The sequence below is a fragment of the Papilio machaon genome, chromosome 12, assembly GCF_912999745.1.
Source record: "Papilio machaon chromosome 12, ilPapMach1.1, whole genome shotgun sequence".
In the NCBI taxonomy this organism is placed as follows: Eukaryota; Metazoa; Arthropoda; class Insecta; order Lepidoptera; family Papilionidae; genus Papilio; species Papilio machaon.
The window spans coordinates 4,991,361-5,005,843 of NC_059997.1; the positions used below are offsets into that span (position 1 = coordinate 4,991,361).

Sequence of the window (14,483 nt, forward strand, 5' to 3'; positions counted from 1 at the left end):
GGACACAAACTTGTTTTCCTGTAAATAGTCACAAATGTTGTTTTACTAGAACATATATGTTTAATTTTATTACTTGACATGTGAACATGACAAAGTAATGTTTTATGTTTGGTTTGTGACTTTATTTTTTTATTTATTTTTTAAGACAAGGTTACATTACGTTAGTAGAAAATGTTACTATTTAATTCATTGTACAGTTCTTCTCAAATATCTTGGCGGCCCAAGCTACACCTATAATTGTGTTCATAGTTCACATATTCACACGAAGTTAACAGCCGCCAACATATCTGACAAATACAACCCTACCATTCCAAAGATTTTGTTTGCCAGTTTTTTTTTTTGTTTTAATTAGTTAGTTTTTGTTTAACTTACAATAAAACCTCACAGTTTCACATGGGTAGGATTTAGTTTTTAATTTATTCTTCTTCAAATTGTTAAAAATATTTTCATCACGTATTGCTGAATACTACACAAATATTGGTTTAGTATCCATGCAATGTTTAATTATAATAAATAAAATGTACACTTATGTATCTTGTATTTGTTGGTTGTAGTTATTTATTAGGCTGAATGTGTTAATGTTGTCAATCAAAATAGAAATTGGGTGTAACAGTATTGTGATTTATATGGATAATAGGGTCTCCTCTCTGTATTATTATGACAGTATGTTGTATGTATCAAAACCATGACAAAACAATTCAACGGGAATTTATGATTTAAATAAATTAAAAAAAATACATAGAAAAGTTTTATTTTTCTTACATATTAGTTAACGGAGGTGAACTGAAGTGTAAGTTTTATATTTTCTGATATCCTGACTGCGGCGGAGGTGTATTCTTTCACAAGCAGTTGTAAATCATCATGTAACTGAAACAATAACATTTAACATTAATAAAAGGCAAACAATAGAAAAACCCTGACAATGAGTTTATATGAAATAAACATGAGTCTTGTATAATGAAATAGTTGAAAAAATTGATTGAAACGGAGTATTTATATGCCTACTTAATCACTTCTAAAGTCATTGGATCATAACAATTATAGCTAATATTGTGGATGGGAGCGGAAGGTGGATATGGCAAATGAGAGAAAGCATATGCAGGTGAAATATCTTCTTTGCGTCAATTAAAGCCAATGTAGCCAATAAATACATTAGCAAATGTGTTGCCTGGCTTTAATAGGTAATAGTACGTTCGCTATTATCATAAATTCAAGTGCTGTAAAAAATGTATATGTGAAACAAGAAATACAAAACCATAATATTATGAATACTGTTTAGTTTTTTTTTTATCATCACCATTTGACTGATTTTGTTACAAAAAAATTATGCTTATAAAGATTAAATAAATTTATAATTTTGTGTGCGCAGTAGTATCTCGAGGCCAGCACGACTGAATTGAATTGAATTCATGTTGTGAATATATATTACATATGTACATATTTAATACCTAAATAAAATACATTATTGAATCCATTAAAACGATTTTTCATCTTTTTCGACGTTCTTACGAATTCGTAATATTTGTTATGTTGCTAAATGGAAAAGTACACAGCGGTTTATTATGACGCACATCTATTTTTGGATATTTTTTTAACTTTAACGTAAAAGAATAAGGCGAAAAACCCAAGGTAATAAATAATGTTTTTTCAGTTTAAAAACATTCAAAGATACTTAAAAAAGGAATAAATAAGCAGTGTTTTTGTTACATCAGACATCAACTATGTATATACTAATTCTTTTGTACGTTCAACTATGTATAAACTAATTCTAAAAGAGCGTCGGTGGCTCAAGGGTTAAGCACTTGACTTGCAATCTGCAGGTCCTGGGTTCAAATCCCGCCATGTACCAATGTGTTTTTCGATTTTCGATTTACATATGTACATTTATCCGACGTTCTTACGGTGAAGGAAAACATCGTGATGCAACCTGCACATATCTGAGAAGAAATTCAATGATATGTGTCGGTGCAGGTTCGTGAAGAATCATTGAAAGATCTTACTTGATCGCGTGCTTGTTGTAAGGTTGAATGTTGAAATTGAAGTGAAGTAAAAGATGGCGCCGACGACCGCCGGCCGGTCGGCCGTCGGCGCGAGAGCAGCGATGACAATGCACTGTCGCTGCTCTGTGGCAATGTTGCCACTTTTTAAATATGGCGTAGACAGGCTGCCCCCCTTGGGTCAGGAGCATCCTGGTCCAACGCAGCAGGTAGTGGGCAGAGGCGGTTGTAGGCCCTGCGCAGCGTCCCGGTTGTGGTGAGGACGTCAGCGACGCGGTTGACACCGTCGCTGCCAGGGTGGACGCCAGTGATCCTTCCAATCAGCCATCGGTTTGGTGGAAGGCGATCATCCTTCACGACGACCATTTCTCCTAATTGCGGTTGCGTTCCTCGCGTGCGCCACTTGCTGCGGGACTGGAGTTCTGAAAGATATTCCTTATAATATCTGGTCCAAAAATGACATTTTAATTGTTGAATTCTCTTGAATTTGCTTAAAGTTGATAATTGGTGATTTTCCACCTGAGGTGCAGGCGACATAGTTATTGTTCGTCCAATTAGAAAATGGGCCGGTGTTAAGGGAATGAGATCCGTAGGATCGGACGAAAGAGGAGTGAGCGGTCTAGAATTTAGTATCCCCTCTATTTGTACTAAAAGAGAATTCATATGTTCGTAGTCTAAATGAGTCATAGATAGGACTCGTTTTAGATGGTGCTTTACCGATTTTACTGAACCCTCTGCCAAACCGTTAAAATTGGGACTATAAGCAGGACAAAATTTAAAATTTATATCATTTTCAGCCGAATATGAAACTATATTGTTGCAGTTATCCTTTAAAAATTTTGACAATTCATTACACGCCCCTTTATACTGAGTTCCATTGTCAGAATAAAGAGTTGCTGGCTTACCTCTGCGGGCAATAAATCTGTTTAACGCGTCAATAAAACCTTGCGAAGTGAGATTTACGTAAATAGTTGGAAAATAATTGGAACGAACTCACTCATCTCCGCAAACCTCTCTAGGTATATATTGGCTTGATGAATTGAAGATTTGATATTCAGCACGCGTCCATGTCGATCAATCTTCTTTTTTCGACCGCACCGCTTCGAAATTTTTCTTCTTGGCCCCTTTTGATTGTTGAGTTCCAATAGAAATTATTCGAATCCGGCTCGAAACTATGTCGGTGCAGGTTCGTGAAGAATCATTGAAAGATCTTACTTGATCGCGTGCTTGTTGTAAGGTTGAATGTTGAAATTGAAGTGAAGTAAAAGATGGCGCCGACGACCGCCGGCCGGTCGGCCGTCGGCGCGAGAGCAGCGATGACAGTGCGCTGTCGCTGCTCTGTGGCAATGTTGCCACTTTTTAAATATGGCGTAGACAATATGTGTGAAGTCAACCTGCACTTGGCCAGCGTGGTTGACTATGGCCTAGTCACCCCTAACTTGGGGTAGGCTCCGAGCTCCTCGGTGGGGACGTATAGTGAGCTGATGATGATGAATTCTAATTCCGGTTGAATACATGACACAGATTGCCTTGAAATTGCTTTTTTTACCAATGTCATTGCTTCCCAATTGCAATCAATATCAATTAAAAATCATAAAAATATAAATCGGGTACCTGTCCCACCACTTTAAGTCAAATTGAGGACAAATTAGAGAAATTTCTATGATTTAAATTTTACCAAAGAACAAATTTGGAGAACATAAATAACATTTCAAACTACACAAGTAATAGAATAGCCACATAAGCTATGCTAATTGATACGCCCCAAAAGGTTACTGATATTGAACTGTAGGTAGATACATCTATATATATAAAAGAAAGTCGTGTTAGTTACACTAATTATAACTCAAGATCGGTCGAACTGATTTAGCTGAAAATTGATGGGGAGGTAGCTTAGAACTAGGAGACGGACATAGGAACTTTTTTATTTTGTGTGCATTTTTTTTATTCCGCGCGGACGGAGTCGCGGGTTAAAGCTAGTGTAACAATAATTGAACAAAACATTTTAAGGAGTTTGTAAATGCACATTGAACCCATAAACATTTGTCTGCTGTTTATGTCATGAATATTCTGTTTATAGTATCTATGATATGTAATAAATATGTTAAACACACATTGAACTTTATTGAAACAGGTGTTTTTATATTGTTTCTATGACAAAAAAAAATTTTTAGACACTTATCGATACAACGACTTCAGAAAACTTACTTCGTATTATTTAATTTACGTACTTTTGATTAGAATTTACAATTAATGAATATATTTATCTTTGTAAGAAAATGTATATATCTGATTTTGAATAGATAACCTTCAACTATACACAATGTAATCACAAAATTATTAAAAAAAATGTAAGTTGATATATTGACCTTCGATACTTGTTCTATAAGGCTACACGCTTAGTTAATCATGTTCTTGCAAACTTTTTTGTGGTCATGGGTTTTAATTTTGTGTATTGAAATATTTTACCTTTTTCAATTTAATGTTTATCAAAAAATATGATTCATATCCCATTAGTTTATAAATTAAGTAAAAAGAATTTCATTATGTTTGTTGTTAAATAAAAACCATCAATAATATGAGGAAAGCCCTCATATAACTCGAACCTAGTCTGTACCGACACCTGGCATAAGTACGTGAGATTAGTTAAAGATGTCAGAGAAATATGAAAAAAGTAAGTGTCTTTATATCTGTGAATTTTCATTCTACAAAAACTTGTTTAAAAACAATACATTCAACCCTCTCATTTCTTTTGAAAAGAAACGAGATAACTGTACGTATCAAATCTCATTCCAATGAAATATCGCGGTATTAATGTAACACGTAAAATACATATTGTTGTCTTGTTGTCAGGGGTCCGAATATGAATTCGTCCCATTCGGTGTCGAAACCCTTGGTCCGTGGGGTCATAGCGCTAGAAGGCTTTTTAAGGAAACAGCAAAAAGGTTAGTCGACATCACAAGAGACCGAAGAGCTGGCAGCTAACTCGGACAAAGAATTAGTCTAGCCATTCAAAGGAAGAACGCTGCCAGTATCTTCGGAACCTTGCCTAAAGGGACACCTTTTAATGATATATTTTAGTTTTTATATTATATTTAAATTAAATGTAATTAGGTTTTGTATTATTTGTGGTTGCCATTATTTTAAATTGTTTATTATCTGTTTTTCATGTTATTGATTAGATATAATTTTATCTTGATTATATGTTTTGTTGTCTCTGTTATGTCAATGAGAACGTAAAGGATGACGATATGTATGAATAGTGTAATACAGACCTCTTTGTATTGTGGTACATGCTGGTGCGTGTCGAGCTCAGCGAGCAGCAGGTCGGCGAGGGCGAGGGGAGCGGCGCGCGGCTGCTGCGGCGTGCCCGGCCCCAGCGCGTGCAGCGCCTCGCGCAGCGCCCCGCAGCACGCCTCGCCCGCCTCCAGCGCACGTCCACCTGACAGCAGCCCGCGGATACACGCCGCCCCGTCCACCTCCTACAAATAGACACTACTAGTTGTCGCCCGCGATTCCGTCCACACGGAATTAAAGAAAAGTTAATAAGTATATAGTGTTCTTCCAGACTATGTTCTACATCTGTGACAATTCATCGAGATCCATGCAGCCGTTCTGGAGATACCATCAAACATCCATCCATCCAAACAAAAATGACAAGTTTTAAGCAGATTAAAATCAATAAATCTTACCATAAACCTGAGTAGGAACCACCTGGGCAGGAACTGTTCGGTGCTGATGGCTCGCTTCGTGACCGCGAGGAGTGTCTCCACATCAGCGTTTTTAAGATTCGGGTACAAATAATCGAAATCGATCGGTTCGTGTCCTAATAAATAAGGCAAGAGTTTAATATTTAACCAAGGCAAACATTACGTACAAAATATTGAAAAATACATACTCTGTAGAGCCTGCTGTACTGGGTCTACGGATTCCGGATCCTCTGCCCGCAGTTCAGCTGCCAACTCCTCCGGACCAATCACCTACACAAGGGTAAGAAAGAAATAATAAAAACTAGAAATCGAATAAACTTTTTCCTGAATAGTCCGAATATTCAGAAAAATATTTTTTGTTGTTTTTACAAGATTCCTTATAGTAGTTGATTATGGTGGAATATTTACCTGCAGCGCTTTAGATCTAATATTGGGGACTTGCGCGTCTAGCATTGTGGTGGGCGCAGTGGGCGCAGTGGGCGTGGTGGGCGTGGCGGCGTGGGCGGGGCGCGCGATGAACGCGTGCTCGGGTCGCGCGAGCCGCAGACAGGCGAGCGCCGCCGCCAGCCACTTGCGGCGCACGCCCGCACCGCCGCGCTCCGACAGGCAACGTGTCGCACGCTCGTACATTACAGCTGCCGCTATTTGCAATTACAATATAAATTGAAATGCCTTCACATAAGGTAGACATGACATAAAAACGTCCGTAAGAAACAATTATCTATCTATATATAAAAATGAATCCCTATATCCCTTGGTTACGCCATCACGCGTGAACGGCTGGACCGATTTCACTTTTTTTTTTTGTTGTGTTTGTTATTGTCAGGAGAAGGTTCGTATGACAGAAAAAATTTAAAAAATTTAGATAGATGGATGGATAATGATGTTTGTTTGAAGGTATCTCCAGAAAGGCTTAATGGATCTTAATTAAATTTGGTATATAGATATAAAACATAGTCTGGAAGAACATAATATAGGCTGCATATTAAGTTTTTTAAATTCCGCGCAGACAAGTCGCGGGCGACAGCTAGTATATTATATTTATCACTATTATGTAGCTCACCCTTTCGGTAATGTTGCCTCGAAATATGCAAGGCGTACAGGAAATCGTAGTATGGGTTGTGGGTGGCGGCGTCGTGCAGCTTGGCGCGCGCCACCGCTGCACGTTCCGTCTCCGCAGACAGCGCGCTGCACGACACTAGCGCGCCAAGTTGCTTACGATTTGCTGCGTACAAAATAAATAAAAATTGTATAACAATAAAAAAACAACTATAGCAGTTGGTTTTGCAGTGAGTTTGTGTGTGCAAAAGCGAGGTGTGTAGGTATTACCGAGCGTGGTGAGGAGGTGTGCGGCGGCGGAGTCGCGCGCATGTGGGGCGGGGTTGGCGGCGGCTGCGCTGAGCGCGCGCTCCACTCGCCCGCCCGCCAGGTGCCACTTGAACACAAGCCACTGGAACATCGCCTGTATACAACGCAATCTTTACTTATAATGCTGTTTGTATATATTGCATTTATACACTTTCCCAATGTAAACAACATTGCTCACCAAATTTGGATCATCCTTATCGGCAATACTGATCGCAGTCTCAGCGAGACGAACCACACAAGCACCTGCATCGTGGATTTCGAATAGCTTGATAACCTGATTGTAACAAAGAGAAAAAAAATATTATTGTTTTGCCATTAAAGTGTCTGAAATTCCATTAGCATACGAAGTTATAGATCTGCAAATGTTCATATGTAATTTGTCACCTTCATGTAATATAGCACGAGTGCCTGGTGCTGGGTGAGAGGTGCGTCAGCGACGGCCACCAGGCGGCGCAGGAAGGGCTCCGTGCTGACTCCCTTCGCCGCCTTGCAGAACGCCGTGTATGCAGCCTCCGCGTCCTCCGTGTCCAGCAGAGACAGTCCCAAAATGAACTGACCTGTGACACGTTAACATTAATATATGTATTTATATATCACCTGTAGTTCGGTATGGAAATGGAAACGTCTATGTACATGTACTTACGAGAACAAGCGTTCCACTCGCACCAAGGTTCCAACATGGAGACGTAGTTCTGTACGAGCCGCGGCTGGTTTACGGAGGCCAGCCACCAACCGAACTCGAAACCTCCGCTTACTGCCCAACTGATATACTATTAAAGAATTTATTATTTTGAGGATTTGAGAATGACTTGGTAGTAATGCCCGAAGCCTGGGTCTCCGTTTTTCGACTTTGGATCGCGTACTCACTAGACCTATGCCTACTAAAAATATCAAGGTGTGAGAGCTTAGTAAAGGATACAGTTGATGTGCGAGGTGGTATGCCATGAGGGGCAGGGCGTGGTGCGCGTGCGGCGGTGCGCGTGCAGCCGCCAGCTGCAGCCGCGCACGACGCCCGCCCGCGCCCCCCGCGTACGCCGCCACCGCGCTCACGCTGGTGCCGGCCCCGCTGCCCAGTGCGACACCGCGCGCCTCGCCGCTCGTGCCCAACGCGCTCAGCTTCAGACGGAACGCCTCCGTCGACCGCGCCGGACTTTTACACACAAGTTATTATTTTATATTTAATCGTGTTTAATTTTTTAATATTTCGTTCAAGTTCGATTCTTAGTATACATTAGCTGTCGCACGCGACTCCGTCCGCGCGGTCTTAAAAAAAACTTAATAAGTAGCCTATGCGTTCTTCTAGATTATATTCAGCGTCTGTGCCAAATTTCATCAAGATCTGTTAAGCCATTCCGGAGATACCTTCAAACAAACATCCATCCATCTAAACTTTCTCATTTATAATATTAGTATAAATTTCACTCACGTGGTATTTAAGACGGCGGAGCGAAGCCACAGAAGTGCACGGTAGGCCTGCCAGTGCACGGCGCAGTGCCCGGCGCCCGGCACGCCCCCAGCTCCGTGCGCCACGCCCAGTGCTGCCAGCGCGCCGCGCACTACACGCGCTCTAACACACACACACACACACACACACGTCAATCAATAGGACAGATAAGATAGCCTAATGCGTCGTATTAAGATGTTGCTTAAAATTGATTATTATTAATTGAAATATAGTTTTATAGACACAATAAAATATTTACCTCATTTCTGCCATCTGTCGTATTGCTTCGGTAACCACAGCAACGCCCAGTTCACTTGCAAACAGATTATCATAATCACTTGTGTCCACTTCTTCGTCTAAAAAATAAAATTTGGATATAATATTTTCATATTGCGCTGTGTAAATATAAACCAAAAATTAAACGAAAACTTACTTTTAGACGTACTTATATCGGGTACGTCTAATCTTAACGCATCATTTAGTTCCAAAACGGCACTCTGCAAGTCTTTAATCGGCTCCAAAATAGACGTCAGCTCATCTATTTGTTGCGGTGTTAGTGTCTGATAGCAGAAAAATATTAATGTCAATACTTTATTTTCTATTTCTAATGAAGTTTCATAAATGTTTCCTTACATGGGAGATTCGTGCAGCCATAACATTCAATACTAAGCAATTTTGTAAATTCAAAACATATAAAATAGTGTTGCCAGTATTACCGGATGCGGGTGTTGCGTGTGGTGGTGTGCGGGGGATGTGGCGGAGGCTGACGGAGTGTGAGGTGCGAGCAGGAGATGCAGCAGACGCGGCAGCAGACGGTGCTGCGGCGCGGCGCACGCGAACAGCCGCCGCTCCAGCTCGCCCGCGCCCGCCGGCGTCGCCGCCCGCTCCCACCGCGCGCCCGCCACCACCACCCGCACCGCGTCCATAGACAACTCGCCAGTCTCGCGACCTACACAACATTTGCTACACATTTTACTAAATTTGTCAATAAGATTTTTCCTTTAAAAATAGCTGTTTGTTTAACCCAATTACAATAATCAACTTTTGGTGAAATGAAAACTACTTACTACATACTTTAGTAAAAAGTTGTAAGAAATATTTACCAATTTCTGGCAAAGTATCATCAGGGGACAGCATCATCTTTTCTAGCGGTTCGAGCTCGCGCACCAGTGATATGCCAGCGCGTCGCACCACCGCGCACCACCACCCGCTCTCTGCTTCACTTTTCTAAAACGATTAAAGTTACTTTATTATGACAGGGATTTTATAACGTAGATGTAAATATGAATTCAAAGCTTACATGGGTAGAAACCATAAGACCGAGTGGTTTCTGAAGATTTTCCATGTACTGCAAACACCAACTGTACAAATCTGACCAGCATCTGGAATGATGGAAGTGTTTTAAAATTTATTAGAAAACAATTCACAAATTGAAACCAAAAAAAAGTATAAAAACAATGACGTACTTGTACATAAGCTGTGAGTGGTCTGGTGCGGCGGTGCGCGCAGTGAGCAGCCTCAGACGCGCCTGCACCGCCGCCGCCGCCGCCTCGCCCAGCTCCGCCTCCGCCCCGCCCTCGGCCCCGGCCCCGCCCAGCGCGCCCGCATCGCCCCCGCACCACGTGCGCCGGTATATCTGACATATAAAACACCATCAGTACTACAAATATACATATATGAATTATAAGCTATTCCAACACATGATGTTCAAATGTAACAGGTAAAAAAGTTTATTTCCGTGAATATTCATCAGTTTAGGATACAGGAAAAAAAATATTAGAACAATATCTAAATAGTTATGTACCACAAGAGCTTTCTTAATGACAGTAGGTGGAAAGAGTCCGGGAGCGAGCAGGCGGTCGCGGTATTGATGAGGGGAGGAGAGCTGCGGCAGTGGGGGCGGGGCCTCGCGCACAGCCACGCAGCGCCACGATACCTCCGCACCAACGCTAGTCGCTGCACATACACATAAAACATTTTAACTTTTACACTTTTTTTGTTATTTGCAAAGGTGAACTAAAATCCAAAATATTTTAGGACAATGTCTTTGATTAAAAGATTTATCTGTACAGTAAAAAAACTTACTGGAACCCAACTGTTTATACAAATTTGTGAGTGGTTTTTGAGATCGTATGCTTTAAAGGTTACGTGGGATATTTTTATACAACTGTACTTCATCATCTTACTTGTTATAAAAGCATCTCCATCCGGCTGGTTCCATAACGCCCATATAACATGGTCACCATCCCCATAACCAATGGTGTAGTCTAGTAGATCTAGCTGAAATTATGCATTGAAACAATATTAATAACTTTAGATCAAAGTTACCTATTAAATGTATTTCTATCAAATTAACTAACAAACCTGTGGTCCAAATATTTGACATATCTGTGAGAATACAACGGCGCCACCTCCGCCGTCGTGCATCTTCATAACAACAAATTCACTGTCGTTAGGAAATGACAGATACACCACTAGCATTATACTTCTGTCCGTACCTACAATGCTTTTCAACATATGACCTTGAGCTGGAAAATAATTTTATAGTTAATCATGTATATAATTAAAAAAGGTAATTATTACATAATATAAAATACTAATAATTTAAATTTAGGATAGTATTATTAAAAGCTCTCCAAAAGGCACTCGTTAAAAGGACTTCATTAGTGGGAAATTAATAACTATGAGTGATTCTGTCAGCATAATAAAAAAGTTAATTTAATGTAAAGTTAACATACGCGGTGGTTTTGGTCTGACTAAAGATTGTGATAGAGGCGAGGAGACCGCAACCGGCGCTCCGCCTTCATCAAGTGTCCATGCGCGCAGACATGTGTCGCCACAGATTGCCACTATCAAACCATTGGTCACCACCACACCATAGGTTTCAACACCATCTGTATTACTTTTACCCCTAGAAATACAGTGTCACTTTATACACACAATAAGAAGTTTTGACCTCATTTTTTAAATGTAGTGTAATGTGTGTAATGTCATTTATAAACAAGATTGTTATTAAAAATATATTAATATTTTTAAGATGTTTTTTTCTTAGAAAGAAATTAAATCAAGTGATATAAAATGGTCAAAAAACATATTTGAATATAAATCAATAAATACATATATTTAAAGGATAAATCATAACTATAGTAAAAAAAATTATAAAAAACTTACCTCAATGCACCTGTTATACCAGACAAGAATCTAGGCACAGCTGATTCTCGCTTTAATAGTGTTGTAACAGCAGAGCCTGTGACGGGAAGCTTTACCAGAAGCAAGCCACCTTCACTGCCATGACCAAATGAAAGAGCAAACACGGCTTCCCCACTGTCACGCAGCATTGATGCACATGTGTGTGCTACACCAGTAGCTAAAAAAAACGCAATTTAAAAAATTAAACCAATGCAAGATTCTCAGTTTTTGATGCTTGATATGTAACATTCTCAAAGAACCTTACAAAATAACAATATTTTCAGTAACAATTCTTGCCTTCACTAATTGTTGACTTTATTTTCAGTTATCCATACCCACAGGGGCATCATGGATCCCAGAGGTCAACCTGGATCTGTTTTGTAATAACTGCTTTCCATCACTTATTTGAAATATTGTGTAATGATAAAATATTATTATCTACTAGCTGTCAACAGTGAGTCCGTGCGGAGTAAAAAAAATAATAATAAGTAGCCTAAGTATTCTACCAGACTCTGATCTATATCTTTTTTTTTTTTTATAAGAGAATGGGGCAAACGAGCAACGGGAACACCAAGGTGTTCATCAACGCCCATGGACATCTGCAATACCATTCCAGAGATACCTTCAAACAAACGTACATCCATCCATCCATTCGCATTTGTTAATACTAGTTAGATTTCACTCTGAAAATGAGTGCTGTCATAAAAGGTGGAACTCAACTTACTTGTGTTAGCGTATTGATTTAAAATATAATAGTTATTTGGATTATTCACAGCGCTTGTGTCATAGAATATAGATGCTGATGTATTGTTACTTGATCCAAATGCTGACTGAAAACATATTTAGCTTTTTATTTAATTTCTTATGAATAGGAGTAGTAATAAATAATTAGAGCATAATAAACTCATTTAGAAAATTTAAAAAAAACATGGATAGTTAAAAATGAGAAAATGAACTGAAACTTATCTGAATTTATACATTCTTTTTAAACCAGTAAAATCAAATTACATTATTCTAGTTTATTGATCCATGTCATACAAGGATACTTTACCGTATAATACATAAATACATGTTTCAAATAGCTCAAAATTATTTATCCAAAGCAATCTAATCAAATATCTCAAAAATAACGAAATTGTACCTTCCTGTCTAATGATTCTGGATGAAGAAATACAAGTCTATGTACAGATGAAACTGTAGCAGCCAAAATTATAACTTCTTGTGTTGATAACCTCTCATAAAATGTTAAACTGTTTAATGGTGGTGTCCCTGGAGCCACTTTACAACGCAAATTCGACACCGACAGATTAACATCAAGTGATGCCTCTGATAATTCTATGGCATCTGAAGTTGTTTGCCTATAAAAGAAAAACTTGACAATTTACTCTTATTTTCTTAGTTTCAGCTTTAGTTAAATTTAGAATATACTGTGTAAACTGCTACAACAATCAGTTGAATGCATAAAATTGTTAAAGTAATGAATACCAATGGGTTTTAAATGGTTGCCACTTGGAAGAATTAAATTGTGGATTTAATATTTTTTATGATCTACTATCAATAAAAATATTTCATACCAGTAAATAAAACGATTTCTTGTATTTGCTTTTTTTGAATCCTTGTACCAGTAGCCACCTGCTTTCTGAGGTAGCTTTATATCCTGTAATGTGCTGTGGGTACCACCTTAAAAGTGAGGAGTTAATGTTAATGCTTGATTTTAATTAAAGATTAACCCCAACTTAAAAGGAAATTTTACCTGTATTTAGTACAATTTCTTTCCATTTTTCTGGTATATTGTGATTTGGTCCAATTTCTTTGAAAGCTACTGACATTGACTCCATAACCTCCATGGCTTAACGTTAACCCTTGACTGTCTTTTTGCTTTGCTCCTTTTGAAATTTTTGCTCCTTTGGAAATAAAAGTTTTTAAATGCTTAGACGGTAAAATTTGTAGCGGAAAAGCGCCAATGCCCACTTAAACTCAAGTGTCAATGTCAATCTGACACCAAACCAAAGAGAATGAGTAAAGACAATTTTATAAGATATACGACCCAAAAGGTATCAAACAGAGAAATAGTTACCATTTGATACGTTATTGGGTATGTTCCGATATGCACTGCGAGCACTGCACAGTGCTATCACTGTAGAAAAATTCGTTCCGTTATGGACTGCCAGTACACTGCCGCAGTACCCTAGGGAAATATGGGTATGTTCCGATATACACTGCGAGCACTGCACAGTGCTATCACTGTAGGAAAATTCGTTCCGTTATGGACTGCCAGTATACTACCGCAGTACCCTATGGAAATATATGACGTCATTAATCGCCGCCATATTCTACTGTGAGCACTGGCGTTTTCGAGGTAAGGTACTCGCAGTACTTTGATCACGTGATCAGTCAAAACCATCCGAGTGCCTGACATCTTATAAACAAAGCTACAGTTTAATCAGAAAATGTTAAAGTTCTGTAATTAATTCTGTTCTGTTCTGTAATAATCCAAAATTAATAAATAAAACAATGGAAGAATTGCAAAAATTGACCTTATTAGACTGTGTTGATAATGAAAAACATATTCTTTTTTATGAAAAAAGTACTTATTTTTACTACATTATAAATTCAATTTATAATTAATATTAATTAAAATAATAATATTTTTAATTTGACAGTACTCCATAACAGTTTTTTTTAATGTACTAGAAATCTTGAATACACTCATTTGAATGTCGCGTCAAAAAATGCGGCTGACAGTATACGAGATTGCGTTCCGTTTTAAATCGT

General features: G+C 38.8%; 1 protein-coding gene across 1 annotated transcript; it reads right to left on the reverse strand.

Annotated features, from left to right (window-relative positions):
• Positions 1–493: 493 nt before the first annotated feature.
• Positions 494–13,574, reverse strand: LOC106719087 (nuclear pore complex protein Nup160). Its single transcript, XM_045680230.1, has 27 exons — positions 13,462–13,574; positions 13,283–13,388; positions 12,850–13,066; positions 12,433–12,538; positions 11,691–11,886; positions 11,258–11,430; positions 10,884–11,047; positions 10,706–10,799; positions 10,324–10,475; positions 9,986–10,155; positions 9,820–9,901; positions 9,623–9,746; positions 9,236–9,468; positions 8,953–9,079; positions 8,779–8,875; positions 8,502–8,642; positions 7,995–8,225; positions 7,719–7,837; positions 7,460–7,632; positions 7,254–7,349; positions 7,037–7,169; positions 6,771–6,932; positions 6,116–6,348; positions 5,896–5,977; positions 5,690–5,823; positions 5,273–5,479; positions 494–867 (listed from the first exon to the last, which is right to left on the reverse strand). Exons 1-27 carry the CDS (start codon positions 13,553–13,555, stop codon positions 766–768), a joined length of 3,948 nt encoding a protein of 1,315 aa, XP_045536186.1. The 5' UTR covers positions 13,556–13,574; the 3' UTR covers positions 494–765.
• Positions 13,575–14,483: the final 909 nt, after the last annotated feature.